This window comes from Lissotriton vulgaris, chromosome 4_1 (assembly GCF_964263255.1).
Source record: "Lissotriton vulgaris chromosome 4_1, aLisVul1.2, whole genome shotgun sequence".
NCBI classification, from domain to species: Eukaryota; Metazoa; Chordata; class Amphibia; order Caudata; family Salamandridae; genus Lissotriton; species Lissotriton vulgaris.
In genome coordinates this window covers 1,040,640,007-1,040,666,093 of record NC_141691.1, presented here as the reverse complement: position 1 = coordinate 1,040,666,093, position 26,087 = coordinate 1,040,640,007, and the positions used below count along the sequence as shown (strand labels likewise).

Genomic DNA, 26,087 nt, shown 5'->3' with positions numbered 1-26,087 from the left:
TTCATTTTTCACTACTGCAAGGCCTGCCTATCCCATACGATAACATTGGTTTACCTTATTATATTTATTGATTGAAAAGGTTTGCTTGGTTGCAAGTAGAAATGTCATATTTGCTGTCTAATGAATTGTAGTTTAAAACCCTCTTTAATGGTAAAGTCGGATTTTAAGTTGAAATTAGGAAAATGGCCCTTTTACAAAGATCAAATGTTCTTATCCTAACTAATTGATGCCTGCTGCATGTATCCTTAGTCACTTGACTAGGTGTAGTTGTCAGTTGGCCTTTGTGTATTCCTCACAGACAGCATCACAAACGGGCGCTGGGTGTGGGCAGGATGGGTCATCCTGACCTGATGTACGAAGCAGAGCTGTCACCTACCACACTTCAACTTCAAAGGAGCTTCCTCAGGACACACAATAAGAACTTCACACCAGCCTTTTGTGACTCCAGACATCCTGGGACCAGGGCAAGGAAGAAGGAAATTCCAGAACTAGATGTGGGGGAAGTCTAGAAGTTTCTAGAACTTCAAAGCTTATGCTGGGTATAAATATTGGACCTGCAGACTAACGTTTTAGTATACTCCTGCACCTGTGGATACTACAGAAGAAGGACTGGCCTACTGCCAGAGCACAACTGTGCTGCTTGAGGCCAGCCCTGCTCTCTCAAAAGGAAGACTAGGCCTGCAGAGTGACTGCAACAGTCAGGTTGCTGACTTCCTGCTTTGAGCTACAGGGACGCAACACCCTCCCTGATACGGTCTAGCTGACCTGCTACACTGGATCTGCAACTGGACCTACCTGCGGCCTGCTGGCCTTTGCTAGAGTGAGTTTCCGATCCCCAAGAGGTGCCTCCCCACATCCTAGATCTTTACCTAGTATCAGTTGAGTGCCCCCTGTGAAGAAAAGGAGAAATTCTTAAGTTTTGGTCTCTCTGCAACTATGAACGGGCCCTTTTATGGTGAGATATCGTCGATTGAGAGGACTACCAACATGAAGCGCTGATGGACTGGACTTTTAGTGCTACAGCGACCACAGGCGATAGCTGGCAATTCAATCTGCACGTTGCACTATAACATCAACAGCATGTGATGTCTACCAATGCGAAACTCCAGCAATGACTGTCTGTGATGTCCAACAGGATATTCATGCTACAGCGATGACCATCCGTAATGCTCTGTCTGCTCTTTGCTCTACAGTGATAGCCATACATGACCCTCTTCCTGCTCCCCGCATCTTTCTCCATCACAAACTGAAGTCTTTGCACTAGGCTTTGAGTGGCCAATTTAAAAAGGGCCTGTGCGGTCATGGAAGGACCTCCGCAATGGGTAATTACAGTACGGAGGTTGCAGCACGGCTCTGAGGCCTCAACTACGAGTGTGGAGGCCCTTTGTGAATTGAGCCCATAGAAGGTAACTTTTTCAGCAGAACTAAATTGGTCCCTGCATCTGACCCTGGCTTGATCATAATTTGCCTGAACTTATAACTTTTCCCCAGTCTAGCACGACCAGATGGCCACGAGTGGTGCTTTGTGCTTTTAGGTGCTACACTTACCTAAATCATTGAAATTGTATATCTCTAGTTCTTTTGCTTTGATTTCTGTCATTAGGGTGTCCAATTATGTATTAAATATTTTTTTTCTAAATTAGTGCGAGTTTTTCCTTGGGTTGTGTTTACTGATTACTGTTTAACCCCTTCGCTGCGGGGATTATTCACCTGCTGTGCTGGGGGGGAGGGGGCGCGCACAGCGCCCGCATGCTCATGACGAGCTCAGCTCGTCATGAGGCACGGCGCTCCTGTGCTCATGACGAGCTGAGCTCGTCACAGGTGCATTGGCTCCCGTGGAACGTTCAGCACAGGAGGGGAATTCTCCCCACACCTGAGCGTTCCATGGGCCATGACGAGCTGAGCTCGTCATGAGCACCGGAGCGCCGTGGCTCATGAAGAGCTCAGCTCGTCATGAGCATAGGAGGGGTTAAGTGCTGCATACATACTTTACACATTGCCTCCAAGTTAAGCCTGAATCCCTTTGTGCCAAGCTACCAGACGGTTAAGCACAGGATAATTTAGTGACTTTTTGTGGTGCACTCTGACAGGGATTGTGGCTGTTGCTTGAGAAGGGCTCATACCCTCAACTAACAACACAATTTTTCACAGCAAGCATCAGCAGTTCAACTGCCTACTTCGCGTCAGTCACTATTTATGTGATGATAGGAGGGAATAACCAACGTCACCAGTGAAATATTACCTGCCAGTGGATGCCCTGTCCTAGAAGGGCAGGGCATTCCATTGGAGCAAATCATCACATGTGGTTGGCCGGGCTCATAAACTTCACCATGAGTGCGAATTTCACCAACCTTCAAGAAGAGAAATGTTTTGAAGCTCAGCGTGTAAAGACAGATTTCTGACCACCTTTTACCCAGATTCAAATCATAAAAACACAACAGAAATACATTTTGAATAGTTTATTGAATACTTTGTCTGCAAAATGTTTTAACAGTCAATAAAAAAATGATACCCTGATTGTCTGTTTTGAAAGCAAAAGAAATAAATGTAGTTGCTGTATTTGAGGAAAACTAACAGTGCTAACTTTAGTTTTCTCTTCACACACAGGAACGTCTGCTGCTTTCCCTCCTTCCTGCCCACATTGCAATGGAAATGAAGGCCGAGATCATTCAGAGGTTGCAAGGACCAAGAGCTGGACAACTAGAAAATACAAACAATTTCCACAACTTGTATGTCAGGAGGCACACGCATGTCAGGTACTAGACCAAAATATAGATATGCTAACATTTACTACTTTCTAAGGACAACACAGTGTCTTCTTATGTTCTTAAGTGAAATTATGATTCATGATGAATTAGGAGAAAACACTCTGAAGAGAGATGACTGCATATAAACACCTACTTAGCACTTTATAGCAAAGCAGTGGGTTGCTGTTAAAGGGTTGCATCCTGCCTGGGACCTCTTACAAGTAGTTGCATGCTTTGAAGTATTACCTTACAGCATAAGATGTAAATGAAACCACTGGCGATATCTTCGGATTTATGCTTTTATTCTACATCGTTTTTTCCTGGTTCTTCCGTATTTAGCAAGTTTATTTCTCTTGTACTTCGTGTAATTTAAAGGTGATGTTTTCAGATCTTTTAGTGTTTTCTTACATCATGATTGGTGGAATGAATTACCTGTTTTATGCATGATTTTTCAATGGTCCTAGCTAACCAAAATAAAGATTTTTTGACTGATTAATTAATTGGAAAAAAAAGTGAGAAACTTGACTGGGACTGGAAGTGGAGAGCATCACAGAGAGTGCAGGGGATTAAGGAAGGGGTAGGAAAAAATTAAGTGATTTGGGAGGGAGAGCAACATGGAGGGTGAGGGTGGGGTTTAGTAGGAAGGCAGAAGACAAAAAAGGAAGGCTGAAAACAAAGAAAACACATGCCCAGCCATCACATAAGTTGCAAGAAAATAAGGTTAGGAAGAAAACCAACCAATGGTAAGCAACAAAGTTTTCCAAAGTTCACTGTAAGTATTAGAATTGTCCACAATCTGTATTTGACAACAGACAGTTAAAAGATATTTGTAGGAGAGTCCTAAATCATAAACTTATTTAAAACTTGTGAAAGGTTATAAGGAAAGGGAGGGGAAATTAAGAATCAAGGATAAAGCCAGAGAGAATTACACTCTTCTAGAGGCAGCAGCAACAAATGATGAATGGAATGCTGAACAAATCAAACATTCACCCTCAGTCAAAAGATCTGGGTTAAATCCATCACTCTTTTGCTCACTACACCACCCCAGTTTGGACCCAGCCATATGCTATTCAATCTTGGCCCTGCTCCTCATGGGAACAGTCCTAGACCAAGCGGGTTCTCCCTGAACCAGATACATGCATCCTGGGTTCGGATTGGGGTATCACCCCTCATCAGCCAGGCTAGCTTCAATCCAGTGGCACAGCGAGCAAGTTACCTATATCTGAGCATACCCATCCCACTTAGGGAAAAAATGTTGCAGCAACAAATGATGGACAGAATGTTGAATACATCAAACAATCACCCCCAGTCAAAAGATATGAGTTAAATCCATTGTTCTTTTGCTCACTACACCACCCTCATTTCGTCTCAACCATGTGTAAATCAGTCTTGACCCTGTTTCTCATGGGAACAGTCCAGCTCGAACTGCCAAGCCAGGTCCTCCTTGGACCGAAAACAAGCATCCTGGGAACTATTTTTGGGTATCACCCCTCATCAGCCATGCTAGCTTGAATCCAGTGGCACAGCACGCAAGGAACCCATGACTGGGCATACCCGCCCCATTGAGATAGGTTGATTGCTCTGTACTCGGAGCTTCTGCTATGATTCATCCACTTGAATGATCATTGATGAATCAATTGAACAACATTTGAGGAGAGATGTTTGGCTGATATGTGGTATACAGCCAGTTTCTGAAGATATTTAGGCTATGCCCAGATAAGTTTTATAGACAGTACAGAAAACCTAGAATGTGATCCTAGCTTTAATCAAAGTCACTGGGGAGCTGGGGAGTGGTTACATTTGCTTAGGGTTAGACATAGTTTGGCAGCCTGGTTACATAGCCTTTGTAACCCTGCAATAGGTTGCTTAGAGAGACCTGTGTTGATGATGTTCAGTCATAACAAGGACTCTCCTTAATTTCACTCAATGGTTATTCTAGAGCAGTGGAATGATTTTTCAAATTGAGGAGAGCATAAGATTGATACTTTTGACTACTGCATTGACTTGCGGAACAAGCAAATGGCCTGAGTAAAAAAGTATCCCCAGGTCCTGAGCCTTTTTTGAGAGATTAAAGGAGGGATTCCTAAAGCATGGGGCATTGGGGAGTTGTAAGGTAGGTTCAATTCCCCACAGTACAAGGTGCTGAGTTCTTGTTATGTTCATGCAGAGAAATATTTTCTTCATCTGGTGGAGAGTATGTTTCAAGCACAAGGTCTGTGAGTATAGGTATACCCTCCCTTTTTTTTAGCAGGAAGTAAATTTACATTTCATCCATGTACACTTGTAGGTTTGCTGGTGCAGTTCAAGTAAATGTGCAAGGAGCCACATAAATATTAAACAACAAATAATGGAAGGATTATCAATTGGGTATACCACCGGAGGGGGGTCGGGTCATTGTTTGCTCAACTACTTGACTCTGAATTTTTCTTAGAAACTAAAAGTAGGATCCATTATAAAAGCGTCCCTCTATGCCCACTCAAAATTCCAGCAGTATTATGTTGTTGACAAGTTTGTAAGCTATAGAGAAGTTGAGGTATATAAAGTGAGTTTCTTGTCCACATCCTTGGAAAGGAGAAATTCCTCCCTTATATTTGCCTTCTGATGGTCTTGGAGAAGATGCCCTGGTTACTTACCGGTAATCTTCATTACTCCGAGTATAGTCTCCCTCGCCACATTAGTAGCAAAGTGAGCTTAAGCTCCACACCTGAACCCTCCAAAGCAAAGGTTACCCTCCAATTGCTCCCATCCCTTCCCAACATGGTCGGCCCCTATCACCCCAGACCTCTATAAGAGGAGGGCCGACCAAAACCTCAGCCTGCGAACTACCAAGTGGAAACATGAAGCCGATAGCAACACAGGGAGGGAGGGTTGGGTACTCATGTGGCGAGGAAGACTATACTCGGAGTGATGAAGATTACCGGTAAGTAACTGGGGCATTACCTCCTTGTAAGTCTTCCTTGCCACATGACTAACAAAGTGAGCATGTACCCAAGCCAAGCGGCTTCTTGTATACTCACCAGAAACCAACGGACAAGGAGGAGATGCCAAAAAAGCAGGGCAAATCCACAAAACACAGATGAGTGGAAGAAAGCACCCAAGAGACAGGCAACCACAAGCAAGAAGAACCAGCCCGGGTCAGAGAGACACGGCGAGGGGCGAAAACCCAGACCCCCAAGACTCATAGGCCAGCCAGAAAGCCAGCCCGAACCAATGACCGAAGGCGGACAGAGAAGGCCTGGACCAGACTGTATGGAGTCAAGCAACAAACAAACAGGCACCACACAGAAAGAAGCAAGCTGGTCCAGCACACCAAGACAGCCCAACGGAATGCCGAAAGCGAGAGGTAGGCAAAAGCCCCAGACACCAGAAACGAAGTAAAGGAGGGCAACCCCACCAGAGTGACAAAACAAGATGCCACAGCAGAAATGAAATATAGACACAGCCACACCGCACGTCGGACCACCAACATCGAGAGAGCCGAATCCACCCCAAACCAACAACGGGGGGAAAGAAGGAAACAAACCCACCAGGCCCAGCAAATAACCAAGGGAACCGATGACAGAAGCAGTAAAACCGGATGCCAAAAACAAGAGAAACAGCAACCTCGCAATTGCCTGAGTAGGAAACCAGGTGCCCAATGACAGGAGACCAAAGTAACCCAACTGCACACATGCCACAGACCTCAGATGGAAGAAAGGCATAGGGAACCGCCAGGAACAGAACCAGGGACCAGCACCCAGACCACACGGATAAAGTGGAAACCAAGTGAGAAAAATCCAAGCGAGCTCAACTGACAGAACAAAAGCCCCGTCCAGGCCAAACAAGCCCAGAGCCTATGAATGCAAAGGCAACAGAGGAAAGCAGAAAACTGGGAGCCCGGCCCATGGCCAGACAGCACCTCCAGCCTCCACGCCCCAGAATACGGGTGGAGCGAACAGAAGAGAGGCAAAGGAGCAGGGAACTGAGGAAGCATACAGTGCCACCGCCGGGGACCCAAAACGAGCCCTGCACAAAAAGGACAGAGCCGCCCCCAGGAAGACGGAAGCCACAGGAGGAATAATCCTGCAGCAGAGACACAACACGCAGCACACCCCTGGAGAGAAACAGCTACGAGGGAAAACCCTCCATACCCCAGCGTCAGAAAGCTTTGCATGAACTTATACCACAATGTGCTACTTGAAAGCAAAGGCAGGAATTGAATCTACATGCTGTGAGAGCCTGTGCCTGACCTCTAGTGCCGTGGCGCAAGAACAGAACCACCCGAGCCAGAAGTCAAAGGGAGCGAACCTCGCAATCCCTAGTAAAACGAGGTAGCCCCCACCAAAAGCCAACAGCACAACAGAGAGTCAGGTGGACCCTACTCCAAGAACCAACCAGGCAGGACAGCCCACAACAATAGAGAGTTGACGGGAACAGGCATAGGCAGTGGGGCAAGTCTGGAACCGAACATGAACACCCTGAAGAGACAGGCGCAACCTCAGACTTGGCAAAAGAAGGTCAACAATACTCGGAAAGCGGATCCGCAACCTGTGAGCAAACAAACATAGCCAGCAGCACCATGAATACCCAGGAGGGGACCCCATCAGGTAAGAACCAGGGCTGACGAAGCTCAACACCTGAGAACAGACCACAGCAGGTGACATCAGGGTGGAAAGGCCCCAGGCATGACCCAGCACAGAGTGGGACCCCAGCGCCAACCCCAGGCACCAACGACTGACCCCTATCAAAATCACCCAGGCAGGAGACACCAGAAAAGGAAGACCCCTGGAGAGAGAGGACACCATCAATCAGCATGGAGTGGGCTGAAGCGTGGAGACAGCAATACCTGCAAAACATAATCCAAGTACCAACAGCACCCGGCGTCATAAGAAGATACAGCCAGGCTCAAATGCCTGGACAAGCCCAGGGAAGCACCGGCAAAGGAGAGAGGACACCCCAAGCCAGCACCCCCAACCACCAAAGGACCGGGGCAAGAAAAACAGCCATGGACAATGGGAACCCAGCGCCACACAGTCAGCATGCACCCCCAACCCCTGAAACAGCTGCAGGGAACCGAGGTCAAAGGTAGAGAAGAAATCCCCAGACAGACCACAGCATGGAAACACACTCCGGGAGGAAGAAGGCACCACACAATGAAGGGCCCAGGAGTAACTCACATCACCCAGGAATGCAGGCAGTACTCCACTAGGTACGATCCAGGTCCGGTCTTGCAGAACATTTGAGATCAGACGAAACCAGGTGCTCCCAGGTAAGAACGACCGAAGACACCGAAGAACACTCAGTGCCCAAGACAGCCACCTCCGCAGACGAGAAAGTCCCCTGTACCAGAAGCGAAATATGACAACCCCACAGGTGTCAAGTGACATCTGAAAAGAAACGGACGAATGCGAGAAAGGAACGCAAAGGGCACAAGTCCATACACCAAAGGAGACATGAAACACAATCCCAGAAAGAGAAGGGCAGCCGACATACCAATACAATATGAGCAGAGGAAGAGAGGCCAAAAGTTGGTAAGAGACATAGTCATAACACCACCACAGCACTCAGTCAGTCAAGCAAACCACAAGTCACCTCCAACCCAAGGAATAGGCCGGGAGACCCAAGTAGAGAGGGTAGGAACAATCGAGACAGGAGATAATGAGGGCATGAATGACCATCTTTTGAGCCTGTGCCAGGAGTAAATGTAAGAATCGCTTAGTAGACTTTGAAAGTCCAGAACAAGAACAAACCACTGATGCTACTTGAGGGCCTAAAGAAGTTGATTATCAAATGTACCCCACAGATTGTTCACTAATGCAGTTGAGACCAACTGAGGAGGGGTGTGATCATGCCAACAGTCACCATCCCAAGAGGGGGGTGGAAAGTCAAATAGCAAGATCTCTGTTTTGCTGGTGTTACAGTGGAGATTACTGTGCCACAAGGAAAACGGCAGTCAAGCAGGACTTGTACCTGATATAAGCATTAGTCCCATTCTTATCCAGAGTTAGAAGGATCTGCATATCATAAGACACAATCAGAATGCCGAAATACTCTACAAATGAAGCCAAAGGGGTTGTATATATATTAAAAAGCTTAGTGCTCAGGGAAGAGCCTTGAGGAACTCCAACCTTTATTAGTTTTGGATTAGAGACATAAGGCGACATCCAAACCAGTTGACTTCTGTCTGTCAAAAAATAGTGGATCCAGGCTAAGCCTTTATTTTCCAGGTATTGAAGGAGGATTATACTATATCAATAGCCATGGATAAGTCCAACAATATCAACACAACCTGTTTCCCTTGTTCCAGAATCAGCTTGATGGAGTTGGTGACCTCCACCCAAGTGGATTACATGCTGAACCTTGGGCAGAGGCCAGACTGGGATGTGTTAGGGAGCTGGGCCTTTTCTAAGAGATTAGACAGTTGGACATTGATAATCTTCTCCAGCATCTTAGAGAAGGCAGGCAATACGGAGATAGGCCTGAAATTGCTAAATATCGGTCTATCTGCAAATGGATTTTGTTAATTAAGGTATCAGTCTAGTATGTTTCTTCTAGCAGATAGGAAATGTTGCTGAATGAATGGAGCTATACGAAAGTTTAGGATAGGATTAATGGCATTCAGGCTAGCAATCAGGATACAGGGAGGACAAGCGTCGTCTGGAGAGCCAAACTTACACGATTGCAGGTGCTATTCAGAGTCCTCCATTGACATGGTGGAAAACTCACAGAGAGCTTGAAGAGGTTTTGACTGGAATAATGATCACACCATCCATCTGGCTCATGTCTGAGGAATCAACTGGACCTGTTGGTTTGAGTGCTTCCACAATACCATTGATTTTACCATAGAAAACAAGATAGTTACTCACACAGATTGGGGAATGCCTCTAAAGGCTATAAAAGAGTGCAGGATGGGAAAACTTTCTGACAGTCTTAAAAATGTTTCTGGATTTATTGCCTGACTCAGCAATTGGATTGGCAAAAAGGTCGCTTGGGCTTTCTTAATAGTCCAGTGATAATTATTCAAACACTTTTTATAATGTTCTTTGTTTATGAGAAGATCATTTTTTCTCCAGGATCTTTCAAGTATATTACAATGTTTACGCAAGACCCTAAGTTCAGTGTTGAACCAAGGAGCGAAAGAGATTCTGCTGCTGAAGTTAGCAGACTTCTGCTCTTTCGTGCAAGCTACAGAGTTCACCATGTGTAGCTGCCAGGTGTTGACACCCTAAGAGAAAAAAAGCAAGGGATTCTGCCTCCTGGAAGTCTGTTAACTTAAACAAGACACACTTGAAACTCTTTAAAAACAATGGCACCCTGCCTGTTTCCCTACTCTGTCGCAATGAAACATGGTGTAACCCGCTGGAATTGCAAGTGCAACATCAGGGGCAGAAATGTTCGAAATACATGTCTCAATAAGGAAGAGGATATCACTCTTCCTCCATAAGGAAGTAAAAAATATGCAAGGTACGTTGATTGGGGCTGCCCGGATAGCTAAAGATGTTTGTATTCGCATGAAATGAGGAGATTGTGCATTAGAGACTGCAATAACCTGTCCCAAAAAAATGCATTAACAATGGACAGACACATGAGGAAAAGATTTGTCTGCTGACATGCTCATACCTCTACAATGGGATCTTAAGCACAAGGTTGAAGTTCAGAGGAAGAGTAGGAATTGTGCAGGTTGTTATCTGGAATAAAATGAGCAGCATGACTGGCAGTGGCGGCGTGTGATATTTGAAAGTGGTAGGGCGTAAATGTTTGTGATGACAGTCATGTGGCAAGCAAGCTTAGTAAGCAATCCTGGCCATGGTAAGGAGGGCCGGGAGGTTACACCCCCCCCCCCCCCGAGAAAGTTCTGAAAAAATAGTGCATAACAGTGCATTTTCAATCAATTTTAAGAAAGCAAGATGGTTGATAAAGCAATTGTGAAATTGTAGTTATGACATCAATAAAGAGATTTCATATGATAATGACGTAGGTAGCTGCTCATTGAATATAATCACAGAACTTCATGACAGACTTTGAGATAATGCAGATGTGACATCAGACATTACCTCACTAATAATATCATATATCACATCAAAATCATTCATGGAACAGCAAATGGCTGCCGATTTATAAATGTTTTTTCTGACAATGTAAATACTACATTGTTTCTATATGTTTCCTCCATGTTGGCATTTGTATGTCAACAGTGCATTGCAGGCAGCCTAACCAATAATATATGTCTTATAATATATATTACTAGTGAGTGCAGCTGCAACAACACTTCTTCTATTTTTAAATTAGCAAGGACTTCTGGTTGGTGAAGGTAGCCCTCAATCCATACATTGGAAATGAAAGCTTTAATGACATATTTGCTGTTAGTGTTGATGTGATGTGCAATCTGTCCATTGTTGTCATAAATTATTTCAGATGTGTTGTGGTCATGAACAGAGCATGGGGTGTGACTGGTGGCTGTACAGCCTCCCAAAGCTGGCAAACATCAGTTGTTTTACCAGTATATCAACGTCCATTCAAATTAGTATTTATAAAATTATGTATATATTTTTATAATATGGGTTAGTTAGATATCTCAGGAGAAAGTTGAACCTTACTATTGACAGTATCTTTTGTTTACACTATGGAAAAAGGTCCGAGCATCTGCACTTCGAGGAAGAACTCAAGTCAGATTTTATCTTTGTTTACCCAAAGAATGTTAGGTGTACCTTGTAGGATTTGCAAGTGGGGAAAATTATGCAGCTGCTTGCGAAGTTTAAAAGAGGCCCTACTTTGTGAATAGTTCAGCAGAACAAACAGTCCTATTCAGTGCGTATCAAAAAAAAAGTAACTAAATCATGAAGCCTTTACAACCACGTGTTCCGATACTCTTCAGCAGTCAAATAAGCTGACGAGAAGCACACTTCATTACCATGCCAAGACCCGTGCAGTGCAATACAAACTAATGTACTGTTATGTATCATTTTAGGACCCTATTGTAAGTTTTCCGATTCATGCCCTTATATAGGTATGAATCACCATATCCTTATTTAGGCATAGAAATCCTAACCATATTAGGCATAGCTCATGCAGTCCAAATACGGCAGGGCTACTTCCACTAGTTCCGAAAATCCACAACAATGTCTTGGAAAAACCCACCTTCAGCAGTCAGGGACTTCCCCTTGCTTGAGTATTGATTTATCCAAGAACTCATAAAGTTTTCAAAGAACTGAGACTCTTTGATGACGTTATTATGTCCAACTGGACGTCAAAGTTGGCACCTTCAAGGTATAAATATGCCCACACACGCCCAAGCAAACACACAGTGGTTTGGAGCAGTTCGACTATCTACTTGCCCGACGCGCCCTCCTACGGCAAGTGCTGAAGGGAGCCAACCCTCCAGCAGACGCACTGAGAGAGAGGCTGTCTTTTCTCCTGCCGAGAAATCCAGATCCAGTGTTTCCAAGCTACCCTTGCGGGTTGTTGGGAAATCGAGTCCCGAGACCAGCCTTCTCCATTGTAAACTAAGGTACAGAGCGGATTAGACCCTTAGAGAAATCTTGGGCAGATACTTGGCAAAAGAATACTACATTTATGCTACACCTCACTTACTTCCTCCCTCATTCTAAGCTTAGGTTAGGTACACCGGGGTAGGCGTATTTTAGAAGCACCAGTTGAGTACTTTTAGCCTCTGTTATTTATGTATGTATTTATATATGGTTTAGGAACCATACAATGCTCTTACAGTATTATTTTATTCTACTATCTATAACTGTAGCATTATATTTTACAAACAGTTTTACTATTGTAGCAGTTCATTTCTTATGCTTGAGAAAGAAGACTGTTCAATAAATCCTTTTATTGAAAACGCTTGTCTTTCTACTTTCTCTGCACCTCTAGTGAAACGAAGCATGCACGATTGACTGAGTGAAATATCTATCTATTGTTTCCACGACTCTGAAGATACGTTTTATATTGGGGAAACAAAGTTGTCATGTTTATGCAGTTGTCAGTGACTAATCCCTTCTTGTGAATTTGAGAAAGTTCTAGTGACCTCTGAGCTATCTGGCACACACAATTAAGTCTAGTATATTCGATAGAGACCTAGTCGACCTCAATCCTACGTCTAATCTATAGGATATATTATTCCAATGCGCAGAGCCTATAGGGAATATAAGAACTACACTACATGGCGCCCTCGTTTGGTAAGGCACTAATTTAACGCTAGATACTAGAGTAACTCAGTCGTGCTTTTCACAGAGACCCTTTTATCCCTTAAAAACTCTAATAGACGTCTGGAGTGGGTTAAAGGATAAAATATCCACCATAACTCAGTAGGACGAAAATCCTATGTATTAGTTTATGGTTTGTTCAACGTTGAAGGATACAGTGTTCCAAAATATTGTGCACCTTATCTTTATTTCCTTAAAACTTTCTCTGCAAAACTTGCAAAAAAATGCAAGCTAGCAACGAAGAGAACAGTGGAGCTGCAAGGACTACAGCCAGACCAGGTTTAGACGAGACAGGTCTCCAACAAAATGACCCAGATGCTATAATCATCCCTGAGAACGTGAGGAAAACTATAGCTATTAGGCTTATAGAAAATGGCCTATCATCCATAGGTGGTAGAGTCATATTTGTCACAGAGGCACATGAATATCGGCAGACAGAGGTATTCTACTCATGGATTGTCTTTCCACAGGCAAATCCAACAACACATGTGTTCCACTTCTAAAAGATAGAGGAACATCCAGCGGAATACATTCCTTTCGAGGACGTTGAAATTCCACTAACTTACCAAGAGCATCAGCTCTGGTTTAATGGCGCCCTACTACATCAAAACCACATTACCAGGCTCGGTCCACTAGGTAGACCAGGAGCTACATGGCCGGTACTAGCCAGCTATACACCACATCCTAACATTGAAAGAATGTCAGATATAGATCTGTTAGCTCAGCTAAAACAATTAATAAAAATACATAGACCATTGGTGCAATATGTCATGCGGACCTTAACAGTCCAACCTGCTATAAGAATTCCACAGCACACCCCTTATCAGGGGAACACAAACAAAATCACACCACAGACTATACAGTCAGTAATCAGTAAGTTGCCCGCAAAAAGGGAACAAATTCCATTCTGGTTAGCCCAGAAAATCACTCAAATAGAGGCAGCATTTCCCGATAGTACACCTCATGAGAAACACATGATTCTAACAATCTGTTTACCAATGGGGATTGCACCACAGGTAGAGGACTGTGACATTTGGGGTACAGTCTTTGCTTCAATCTACACAAGAACACATGGTGTCCCGTCTATGGCGGTAATACCAGACGTTCTGAGACAGATTCAAAATGAATACGGTCCAGAACCCGCCTTGAATCTAGGTATGAAATTACTGAAAGATTTCAAACAGGTTTCATCTATCTTATTAGCTAACATTAAAGGTGAAGCAACATCAGTGGCAATCCGCCAAAAATTAAAAGAAGTTGATATTACTGAGCAACCGTATGAACTTGCCAGAATTATTGAAAAATCCTATGAAGAACAAGGAAGAGATAGTTTTGGAGGGAAACCTGTAAAACCTGAACTAACAGAAAATCCTGATGTTTTTTTAATCAAAAACAATCTAACTACTCCTAAAAAGAAATGGGAAAATAATAGACAGTCACTTCCTCAAATAAGCGTTCTCAGTCCAGAGGAAGGTCTTCTCCACAGGAGCCCTCTGAAAAGAGGTATAACCTCAGAAATAGGGAAAATTTGAGAAAACCTGATAGATATCAAGATACTGACACTCGATCCTCTTGTACGTTTCAGACTTCCTCACAGAAATCCGAAAGAAGTGGAAGATCAGAACAAAAAGAAGAACGTGTGAAGTCCAAAGACGACCAAGACGTTCCAAAAAATAAGAAAACTCAATTCACCTAAAACAAGGTAGCAAGAATTAAAATCAGACATACTGAGGATCTTGAGGACACACTTCAAGAACAGGAAGTGGGCCCAGACAATGCTGTACAGCGCAGCAGAGGTCACCATAGCTCGCAGGATCCTGAAAGATCATCTGGAAACAGTGGATCTGAATGAATGCATTCAGGTTGAAACTGTCGACACCAGGGTTAGTGTACCCATAAGTTATATGAAGTAACACTCCGAATAGAAGGGGACATAACTAGAAAAATAAAAGCACTCTTTTGGGAAAAATTATCTAAAGGTTATGACATCCTTCTAGCTAAAAAAGAGTGGCCACCTGAATTTGTCAGGGAGTGCCGACATGGCGAAGAGATCATTATGCCAGCCTTCTCTAATCATATTCCTATTCATAAGAAATACACCTATGCCAGAAAATGGGCTGTTGCCCAGGCTCCAGCATTATATAAAAATCATGTGGGATGGGATGAGGATTCTCCTCACCATAAAATACAGTTAAAAAATCAACCTACTGCTCAGAGGCAGTATCCAGTAAAGCAGGAAGCTAAAAAACAAGTCAGGGAGATCTTAGATCAACTTGAATACCAAGTGGTGATTGAAACATGCACCTCGTCAATGAAAAATCCATTGTTTCCTGTCTCCAAACCAGACAAAACATATCGTCTAGTTTTGGATTACAGACATTTCAACTCTTGTTGCAAAACTATTGCAGTACAAAATGCACACAGTGCAGCACTGATGAATAATATAGTTCAGAAGAAATATAAAACTACTTTACATATTTCAAACGGTTTCTTCTGTCAAAACATTGCACCAGAAAGCAGGTACTTGACCGCTTTCTCAATAATGGGGACAGAACGACACTTCTTTCTTCTCCCCCAGGTATTCAAGAATAGTCCTGGATTATTTTCAGCCAGAGTGACAGAGTTACTACAAATGTATGATGATGAGGCATTATCCTATGTCGATAACATCTACCTTACAGATGATGATTTGGACAGGCACTTGAACAGGGTGAGCACTATAATACTTAGGTTCGCTTCAGAAGGGTTTAAATTCAACTTTAAAAAGTCCAGAATTGCCCACCTCAATGTCCTATTCTTGGGATACGAACTTTCGAGTGAAGGCAAAAGTCTGGCAGCAAACTTTTTAGAAAAATGTGCGCTGCTCCAAACTCCAAAAACGCTGACAAACTTAAAGTCAATTCTAGGATTCCTAAACGTCGGAAGAACTTACATTCTGAATTACGCAGAAAGGGTTAAACCTCTCTATGAACTAATCAAACCTGATTTCAAACCAACTAATTGTTCTCAAAAACACACAGAAATTTTGCGTTCTGTACAAACAGACATGTTGGCAACAACACACTTACAAACACACGACAATGTACGCAACCTTGTTATCCGAATCATCCTAGGGAGATGCCGATTCGCATACCTAACCTTTAACGAAGGTGGTAAGGTACCAATAGCTTACAAAACACACTTGTACACACAAGCTGAAATTAAACTCACTTCAACAGAAAAAGTTCTGACAGCGGTTCAGACTGCTGTAGCAAAGGAGAGAGCCCTAGCACAGGGTAAACGCATTAAAGTCGTTACACCTGTACCTGCCTTAGAGGCAGTGACGAAGGCAAGCATTCCAAATGCAAAAGCTCTACATCCAAGATGGATACAATGTGTTAATTCTCTTGCTGCAACAGACGTTGAAACGTTTTTGACCCTTACTTGAAGACACAAGAATTTCTCCAATACGAACAAGAATGTCCTCTGCCTACTGAAATTCTACCTCTAGAACATTACGGCTGTATAATATATACAGACAGATCAGCACAGCCTGCAATTGGGGGTAAACAAGCCTACAGTGCTTCGTGCGCGATTGTTAAAGGTCGCTGGCACAATGGTAAATTCAGACCTATGGTCACAAAAACTCAATCTCTCGGAGACTGTACAGCTCAGCGAGCTGAACTACAGGCATTTAAGATGGTACTTGAAAATACCGATCGCGAATTCCCCACACTCATAGTGTGCGATTCGAATAACTGCGTCGGGAATTACAATGAATATCTGCAGACCTGGGTTCAAAATGGTTTTAAAAATACAAATGGTGGCACAATCAAGAATAAAAAGCTTTGGGAACAAGTAGTCCTTTTATAGAAAGAACTACAAAAGGCTCACGTGATTCATACACTGAGTCATCAGCGTGATGGCGTTCACATTGATGGGAATTCATTGGCTGATGAAGCCGCAAAGGCAGCTGTGAAAATGGCTTCCGTAGCTACAATCAATCGTTCGAAAACAACGATAGAGGGTGAAACCATGCTCGCTGTCAATGCCACGAGCAAAGGCAGTGGAGCCACGTTACCTATAAATTATCCACTCGAGTATACATACATAATTGATGCAAACTCTGTTCCTTTTACTGGAATCCCTGGAGTGGGGAATAGGGTAATTCCAAACAGGAACTGGAGAGGTGCTCTCGTTTTCGAAGCACATATGGGAGAGGGTCTGATAAATCAAGGGATCTCAAAATCGCTAGTAGAAATAGAAAAGATGTACTTGTGGCCAGGGATGGGTCTCCACAGTTACGAATTTGGAATTAATTGTGATGTCTGCTACAGAGACCACAGCTTTGAACACCACCAGATTCCTGACTGCAACGTAGCCAGGCCAGTACAGACAACACTGTTAGACAGCATTAGGCTTTCTACACGCAGACGTCACCATGGACGAATTCGGTCCCACAAATAATAAGACAAGATTCATTTGGATGTGGCGTCAGCGCTCAGCTGACACTCGAACTGTTATAAAAGATTTGCGAGTCTTTATCGGCACATACGCAATCGGTACGCTACATTCTGACCATGGTCCTGCGTTTAGCTGTAGGGCTTACAAGGAGGCCATGGCCAATTCGGGCGTTGCATTGTGATTTTCGAGTCCATTCCATCCTGAGGGAAATTCGGTTGTGGAGAGAAAAAAACATGACATAAAGCAATCTATAACAGGTAGGGTATAAGGTTCGGGTGATGGGAGGGTCAAACATCTAATAAATGTCCAATGTAGTCTTAATAACCTGCCAAGAAATTCTCTGGGTGGAATCACTCCATATGAAATCCTTTTTGGTACTAGAATGTTGGTTGAAGATCTCGATCGTCACACTTCAGTGGTGGAACAAAAACCCTTTGATATCAAAGATCGTTTGGCTGTTTTACAGGACTTAAATGAAACAAGGAGAATTCTAAGCAATACCAGCGAAAAACAAACGACCACTGAATAAAAACCAACTGTCCCAGCAATACCTGTCTGGATTCCAAAGATTGGGGATCTGGTCAGGGAGAAAATAGCGGACAAGAAGGAATTTGGGCCTTCTTACAGAAAACCAGTACCTGTACTAGCAATCCACGGATCAAGAACAGCACTACTGCCGCCCCTTGCTGGAAAAAAGGAGAACCGCACTGTGTCAATTGACCTGGTAAAACCACACCATGTGGCCGATAATAAGTAGTAGTCCCAGTGGACTCCCAAGATGTAGCAGATGACCAAATCGTGCTACTATCCAAGAGGTTCAAACTGAAATACTTATCACCTTTGATAAACCTGCAGTGAGAAAAGAAGGACTATGCAACAAAGCCATGGAACTTGTGCCTCTTGATACCCAAATAACAGTTTGTCAAGAAACTCCCGTCTACAATGATGTAGCATCTGACTATACAAACATGTCAAGGGAACAAGCAACTCCAGCGATCTCAAAAAGAATCCGGATGCGATACCAACAATTGACAGAACTGCCTCTGGCTATTTTATCAACGTTGATAACTTTTCTGAGGATCCCAGTGAACCTGAAACTACGCCAGCAAACAAATATTTAAAGGAAAAAGTAAAGGAACTTGGGCAAGAGCTTACATATATATATATATGGTTTCACCTTGGGTTGAACTTTGGATTGTGTTAGGTGTACTTTATCTCCTACTATGGCTCATTCTTGTGTTAAGTTTGGGAAAGCTGATAGATGGAAAGCACATTAAAATGGACACTGCAAGTAAGAACATCAACTTGCTCCTGAAGCCACACAAATCATCTCATTGTGGACAACGAGACCTGTCATCAGTGAACATCACAGCGGTCCCACTACCTGGTGGAATAGCATGGGATACAACTGATTATGACATTTATGGCCCTGTTGAGCTGCTAAAGATTCCTCATCAATTTAAGGTTTCCTTGATTGATTTCGTCTCACCAAGCACATTTTCTGATGATTGGGACTTTGAGACTGTTAATGACATGATGGCAGACTTAGAAAGGTCAACAAAATTTACAAAACATGAATACTTAGAAGATTCAGCAAATTATGAAGAAATGTATTGTTTTAATCATTTTGGCCATCATTACTTGCATAAATCTGCCAACCCTAGAAATGTTTTAACTTATAATCAATGGGAACATTGTCCAGCTCCTCCAAAAGGTAGTTCTAAAACGTTTCTTAAAAAATGTCCATATTTTAAAGGTTTTAATGTTACAAACCCAGAAAGTTTTTACTTTAAAAATGTAAATAAGACAGGCATGAAAAGTATGTTGACAAATATTAAACACATTTATTCTGCTGCCTTTTATGCTCAATTGTCGACCTTAGGCTTTGACTTTTGGAAAGACAACATTGAGACAAAAACTGTCTGGGGCACAAAAGACTGGCAGGTACAAGGTTTAGAAGCATTGTTCAGAGCTTGCATGATCCCAGAAAAAATGATGTTCCTAAATGACACTGTTCAACAGACATCTTATCTTGGCATTGCTTAGATAAAAGATGTAAACAAACCGTCCATGCCTAAGCCCACACCTGATAGTAAGTTAACTTCAGATGAGGAGTTAGACGTAAATTATATTTGAAAACAGAACAGAACACATCTTGAATGGAAAAAATGGTTAATCTGGCCCACAGACACGATTAACTGTCAAGATAGATTCCTGAACAAGTCACAAGGGTTCAGAGTAACTCGGCCAGATCAAAGATATATATTCAAAGACAACATCCAGGGATAATAACAACCTATAGTGTAGGAAAACTCTGCCATGAGTGGCTACAGAGATCCACACTTCCAGACATAAAACAACACTTATCTTTGCTCAAACATGGCGTTGATTTAAGAGAATTCTTACTTGGACCTCGTAATCCGCGTCATAAACGTTTCATATACAACGGTATATATGCTGCTTACAATCAAGCTTGGAAAGTCACGCAAATCGAAACAGCTGAAAGAATACGAGAAATTGATTGTATTAACCTAGAGAAATCACTCTCTGTAGTTGACAATGGGTTTACAACTCTGTCGTCCAGAATTTATTCTTTGGACAGCATTGTATCATCTGCCATACACATATTGGAACAGGACTTGATAATGTTACAACATGGCCAGTCTCAATTACGTTCTATAATGCTATTAGGCTGGACGTTGCAAAACATTCGTTCAGGCTATGTGCCTTGGCGTCTAATCAACACTATGTCACTGTTTACTGTATTTAACCTTACAGATAAACAAAACTCGTTGGCACAGAGGGGAGCAGACTATACGGTGCTGAGCATTGAAAAACTGGAGAGATTACCATTTACCGATTCTGAGAAACCATCAGTTGAATGGATAATACATGGCACCATCACGATACCAGTGACGACTTTCCAGTTTCAGTATTGCTTAAACTATATACCAGCAGGCATGTATGAAAGGTTAGGTAAAGAATACATTAAGTCGACCTGGGATTTGCCATACACACCCAAATGTTGGAGTGGGGCAAAGGAAGTATTTCTTAGTGGTAAAAATTGTGAAAGCTCACTAAGCGGTACACTATTGTGTCAAGGTATTCATTTACACGGAGCCTGCGAGGGTTCTTCCAATAACCTTTCTTGCCACCTGCAGGGTTCCCCCACAGCGGTGATAGATCCAATTTTCAGGCAGCTTTCCAATGGTAGCTACATTATGTTAAATGATCACAGCTGTTGTGGAATGATGCCAGGAATAAGCTATCTCGTTACTGTGTCATCCAGGGTCACTTGCTGTATGCAAGTATTGTTTCCTAAAACTAAGGCAGACGGGGAGTCGCTACTATGGCCTTCACTGAACATCTCTTCTATACGAATTGATACTTTAAGCAGAATGAAAGCCATTCTTTAGCAAAAAACTGTGCCACTGACCTCGTCCAGAGAGACGTATGATCTGCAAGTTGCAAGGTCCTCTGCAGAGATACATGCATTATTATCAACAAACTGCCCAGTGCATTTCGTAGAAATGTTAGGTCGTGTCTTTAACATGTCCGATACCAGCAGTATTGCACATGTATTTAAGACGATTTTTCCGGGACTGTTAGCACCCTTTGAAGCAGTCCTGGGTATTTTCCCTAACTTCGTCCACTCTGTGTTTGGCCGCCTGCCTCTCATTTTAGGACTCGTAGCAGGGATCTTATTTTTATTCCCCCTGCTCCGTTATGACAAATCCGGCCACCAGCGATACCCAAGTCTGCATGGAAAATGCACTCCAGGCAATGAGGTAATGTGAGAGACTAACACAGATCCTTGGCTTGGCTCGTTTGAGAGATCGGAATACCACATGGTTCCTGTCATTCAGACCAATCTGGCAAGATTGCATTTTACCTGTTCTACGATGCCTGCTTTGTGGAGAGGAATGCATGTTAGATGTCTGTCTAACACTACCATCGGTAATGCCAACGGATGCTGGGTCCGGTAACGGCTCATGTGTTGTGTTGCCCCAACTGCTACCAATCCTGATGTCGGCATTCATTGAGATCTCACCGGCAAATCCAACTGGAGGTGAGATACGCGGACCGACAGGCACACAGGTACCATCTAATATGAACATAGCTAACGCGGCAACCAACGCTGACGGCGATGCTTCCCATATGTGCACAATTGACCTTCTTAATGAAGTAGTCAAACTTTCATCTACTGTGGTAGATGATTTCTTTGCCAGCCTTGATGACTTAATGTTTTCTCCTGACACCGAGAATAACTTTTGAAATTAGCACACAGCATTCTTTCGATTTCTGAAATTCGACCTTCACTTTTTTCAAAACAAAAACTACCAAGTTTGAGACTCTATTTTTTCAACAGATTTATTTGACTTTTTCCAAAAAAAACAAAATGAACTTTGGCACAAAAAGTAATCTGCTTAAAGTAGAACTATTCTTAGAGAACAAGAATTCCTTGAACACTTGCTAGAAACAATATTAGCATAATCCTCAAATCAAAACAGTTTGTGTATTCTGCTATGGGATGGTCTCGACCTTTTTCTTCTGTAACTAAGAGCCATTTCATAAATGTAATTTTCATGATTAATTTAGTTAGCGTTGCTAATATCATGTCATATGCTTACAATGTAGTCATTTCCTTTAAATGTGTACTATAGAAAATGCTCATTTTTTCGTGTGCAACCATTTCAAAATGCATTTTACATGAATTTTTGAGGGGTTGTAAACACATGCTCTAGATTATATGGTTTAGTATTTACTCTTAGATGAACATAATAGCGTGGAGTGGGTGTTATGTATCATTTTAGGACCCAAATGTAAGTTTCCTCATTCATGCCCTTATATAGGTATAAATCACCATATCCTTATATAGGCATAGAAATCGTAACCATATTAGGCATAACTCATGCAGTCCAAATACGGCACGGCTCCTTCCACTAGTTCCGAAAATCCACAACGATTTCTTGGAAAAAAACGCCTTCAGCAGTCAGGGACTTCCCCTTGCTTGAGTATTGATTTATCCAAGAACTCATGGAGTTCTCAAAGAACTGAGATTCTTTGATGACGTTATTATGTCCAACTGTACGTCAAAGTTGCCACCTTCAAGGTATAAATATGCCCACACTCGCCCAAGCAAACACACGGTGGTTTGGAGCAGTTTGACTATCTACTTCCGCGACGCGCTCTGCTACGGCAAGTGCCGTAGGAAGCCGACCCTCCAGCAGACACACTGAGAGAGACGCTGTCTTTTCTCCTGCCGAGAAATCCAGCTCCAGTGTTTCCAAGCTATGCTTGCGGGTTGTTGGGAAATCGAGTCCCGAGACCAGCCTTCTCCATTCTAAACTAAGGTACGGAGCTGATTAAACCCTTAGAGAAATCTTGGGCAGATTCTTGGCAAAAGAATACTACATTTATGCTACACCTCACTTACTTCCTCCCTCGTACTAAGCTTAGGTACACCGGGGTAGGCATATTTTAGAAGCACCAGTTGAGTACTTTTAGCCTCTGTTATTTATGTTTGTATTTATATATGGTTTAGGAACCATACAATGCTCTTACAGTATTATTTTATTCTACTATTTATACTATACGCATTATATTTTACAAACAGTTTTACTATTGTAGCAGTTCATTTCTTATGCTTGAGAAAGCAGACTGTTCAACAAACCTTTTATTGAAAACGCCCGTCTCTCTACTTTCTCTGCACCTCTAGCAAAACGAAGCATGAACGATTGACTGAGTGAAATATCTATCTATTGTTTCCACAACACTGAAGATACGTTTTATCTTGGGGAAACAAAGTTGTCATGTTTCTGCGGTTGTCAGAGACTAATCCCTTCTTGTGAATTCGAGAAAGTTTCTAGTGACCTCTGAACTAGCTGGCACACACAATTAAGTCTAGTATATTCTATAGAGACTTAATCGACCTCAGTCCTACGTCTTATCTATAGGATATATTATTCCAATGCGCAGAGCCTATTGGGAATATAGGAACTACACTACAGTACATTGGCTCCAATCAATTTGAATTCAAACAAACATGCACTTCTAACTAAGCACATTTGTTAATGATAATATAGATATGGCTAGCCAAACAGTTACGTAAATATTATGTTGTCAAAGTATATAACTCTGTGGTGTGAGAAACCTAATCTTACGTAGTCACAGTCATTCACATTCAGTACTGTTCGAATTCAATAGAAATGGTGTACATGAAGAAAACAATTTTTTAAAGGAAGTTAATATTACATTGGCTGCACATAAAACAAGTAGCTGCACATAAAACAAATAGCAAGTGTCTAAAATAATAAATGCTTTTTCTTTGGATTTACTTCCCTCTCTGAACAAGCCCTTCGGAGGAGATGGTGAGTGGAAGGCGCTGGATTAAGGAGGTGGTGGTGGTGGAACGTGAGCCCTCTTCACTGCCACTTGCATTGGAAGAGGGGAGGTTTCCTTGCATGATTTTTGTCCATGCCTGGCCATGTACAGGGTTCAGATGCGTAGTAACCCACACCACTGTCCCGGCCTCGGTAACCTTCTAGGAACTAGCTTCTCTTCAAATCTAAACAGTAAATCTCGCTTTTACATCAGCATTAGGATCAGGCACTGAAAACAGATATAAAGGTGAGATTTACTGTGTAGATTTGAAGAGAAGCATGGGCAACTTGCTGCTGCTAGTCTCTGGTAGTGAGTTGACGTACTGAGGCCTGGACAGTTATGTGTGTCACTGTGCAATGCGGGCACGGCTGAAGTTTATAAGTGCACGTAGAATATGGCAAGCAGGAAAACTCAGCACATTTGTCATAATTAATGGCAGCCCCCGATCCCCAATTCAGGTCTCAGTAACATGAAACACCAACCTGGTGTGCGCTTGTATGATATCATGGCTGCAGGCGCCTTTCTTTTTCTGACAACTGTTACGTATAGTGTCCCGGGAATAGGAACTGCCAAACTCATGCATAGGCCATCCCTCAAGCTTGCCATACCCAATTAGCAAGCGTAATTTACTGAGGCAAGTTTGTTGTGATCACAGGAGCCAATTGAAGTTCAAAAAAGAAGATTTATTGATAAGTATCCACAACGACCCCCAGAGCCAACCTCTCAGCTCCACAGCCAAGCTTCTCTGCTGGACTCCACATACCGGATTCCAACAGAAGAACCTTGTTGCTAGGAGCTGACCAAAACTAAACATGTAATGAGAACATAACACATCTCCTTTAGTAAAATAAACAAAACAATTATGAACAAACATAATCATCAAATTTCTTAGGTCTCAATTTAAGACGTACACTAGGAACTCTCATGCAATTGTCCATGGAATTCTCAATTTTTTCAGAATTTTCTTTTAACCATAATCTGAACTCAGCTTCATTACATTTGACAACCTTGCAAATGTTCCATTATTTTCCATCCAATGTTTTAATTAGATCACCTTTAACCCTTATAACCCTCTTAGGATTGGACAATTTAGAATTGCCCTTTTTCACAAAAATGTCAGGGCACACTCTAACAAAATCTCCTTCAAATATGACTCTATTAGACTTGCTAACTTTGTTATTATGTCTTATTTGATAACCTTTTTGATATTTGACAACCTTGTCACGTATTTCATTATCTTTCACAACTTTCTTACCACTTCTGCCCATCCATGCAGGTACGACTGCTGTATAAGGATTTCTACCCTTGAGCAGACAAAAAGGAGTTTCCCCAGTTACAGAATTTGGAGTAGTCCTGTAATTCCATATTTTTTTTTATCTGAGATCTCCAACATTTATTCATAGAAGTAGCCAATTGAATATGTTCACCCAACACACGGTTGAAGCGCTCAACCAAACCATTTCCCCTTGGATGGTTCACAGGTGTCCTCAAATGTTTGACACCCCATTTGTTTAAAAACTCTCCAAATTCGTGGGAAATAAATAGGGGTGGGTGGACATTTCCATTCCGCCCACGGAATGTGCGGAGATTTGCCCCTTCCGCCTTCCGCAAAGAAGGCGGAGAAATGAGGCAAATCTCCGCACATTCGGGGGCGGATCGGAAGTTGGCCGCCGGCCTCCCGCACGCCTCCCGCACGCCGTATTAAATGATAATAAAAGCCTACAATTAAATTTAAATCAAACTTACTTTATTGCGGGCGCATCCTTGCCCATCACGGCTTCATCTAGGAACTGCGCATGCGCGGGAGCCTGACCATGCGCATTCCTTGCCAGGAATGCGCATGCACAGTTCCAAGAAGAAGGCGCGATAGGCAAGGATGCGCCCGCAATAAGGTAAGTTTTATATAAATTTAATTTTAGGCTTTTAATATCATGTCATACGGCGGGCGGGCGGCGGGTGGGTGTCGCGTAACGGAAACATGCGGAAAGGCACAGAGATTGGTTCAGTCTCCGTGCCTCTCTGCAATAGTCACTTCTGCGACTCCCGCCCACCCCTAGATATAAATTGTGGACCATTGTCTGATAACATTTCTGCTGGACATCCCTCTCTACTAAAAATCTCTTCACAAAAAGCTATGATACTACTAGTTTTAACATCAGTCACAAAAGCCACTTCAGGCCACTTTGAATAATAATCAAGCATCACTAAAGCATAATTATCCACTGAACCCAAACCTTCGAATGGTCCACAGATATCAATACCAAGTCTTTCCCACGCTTTTTCAGTTAATCACATAGGAGTAATAGGAGAATCTCTTATGATA

General features: G+C 42.7%; 1 protein-coding gene across 1 annotated transcript in view; it reads left to right on the top strand.

The window, feature by feature from the left end:
- Positions 1 to 26,087, top strand: part of ADCY2 (adenylate cyclase 2) — a 3,890,318-nt gene that overhangs the window by 2,570,014 nt on the left and 1,294,217 nt on the right. The window contains exon 5 of the mRNA XM_086965279.1: positions 2,608 to 2,756. Within this exon, the coding sequence (XP_086821405.1) occupies positions 2,608 to 2,756 (149 nt within the window). The remainder of the gene's footprint in view (positions 1 to 2,607; positions 2,757 to 26,087) is intronic.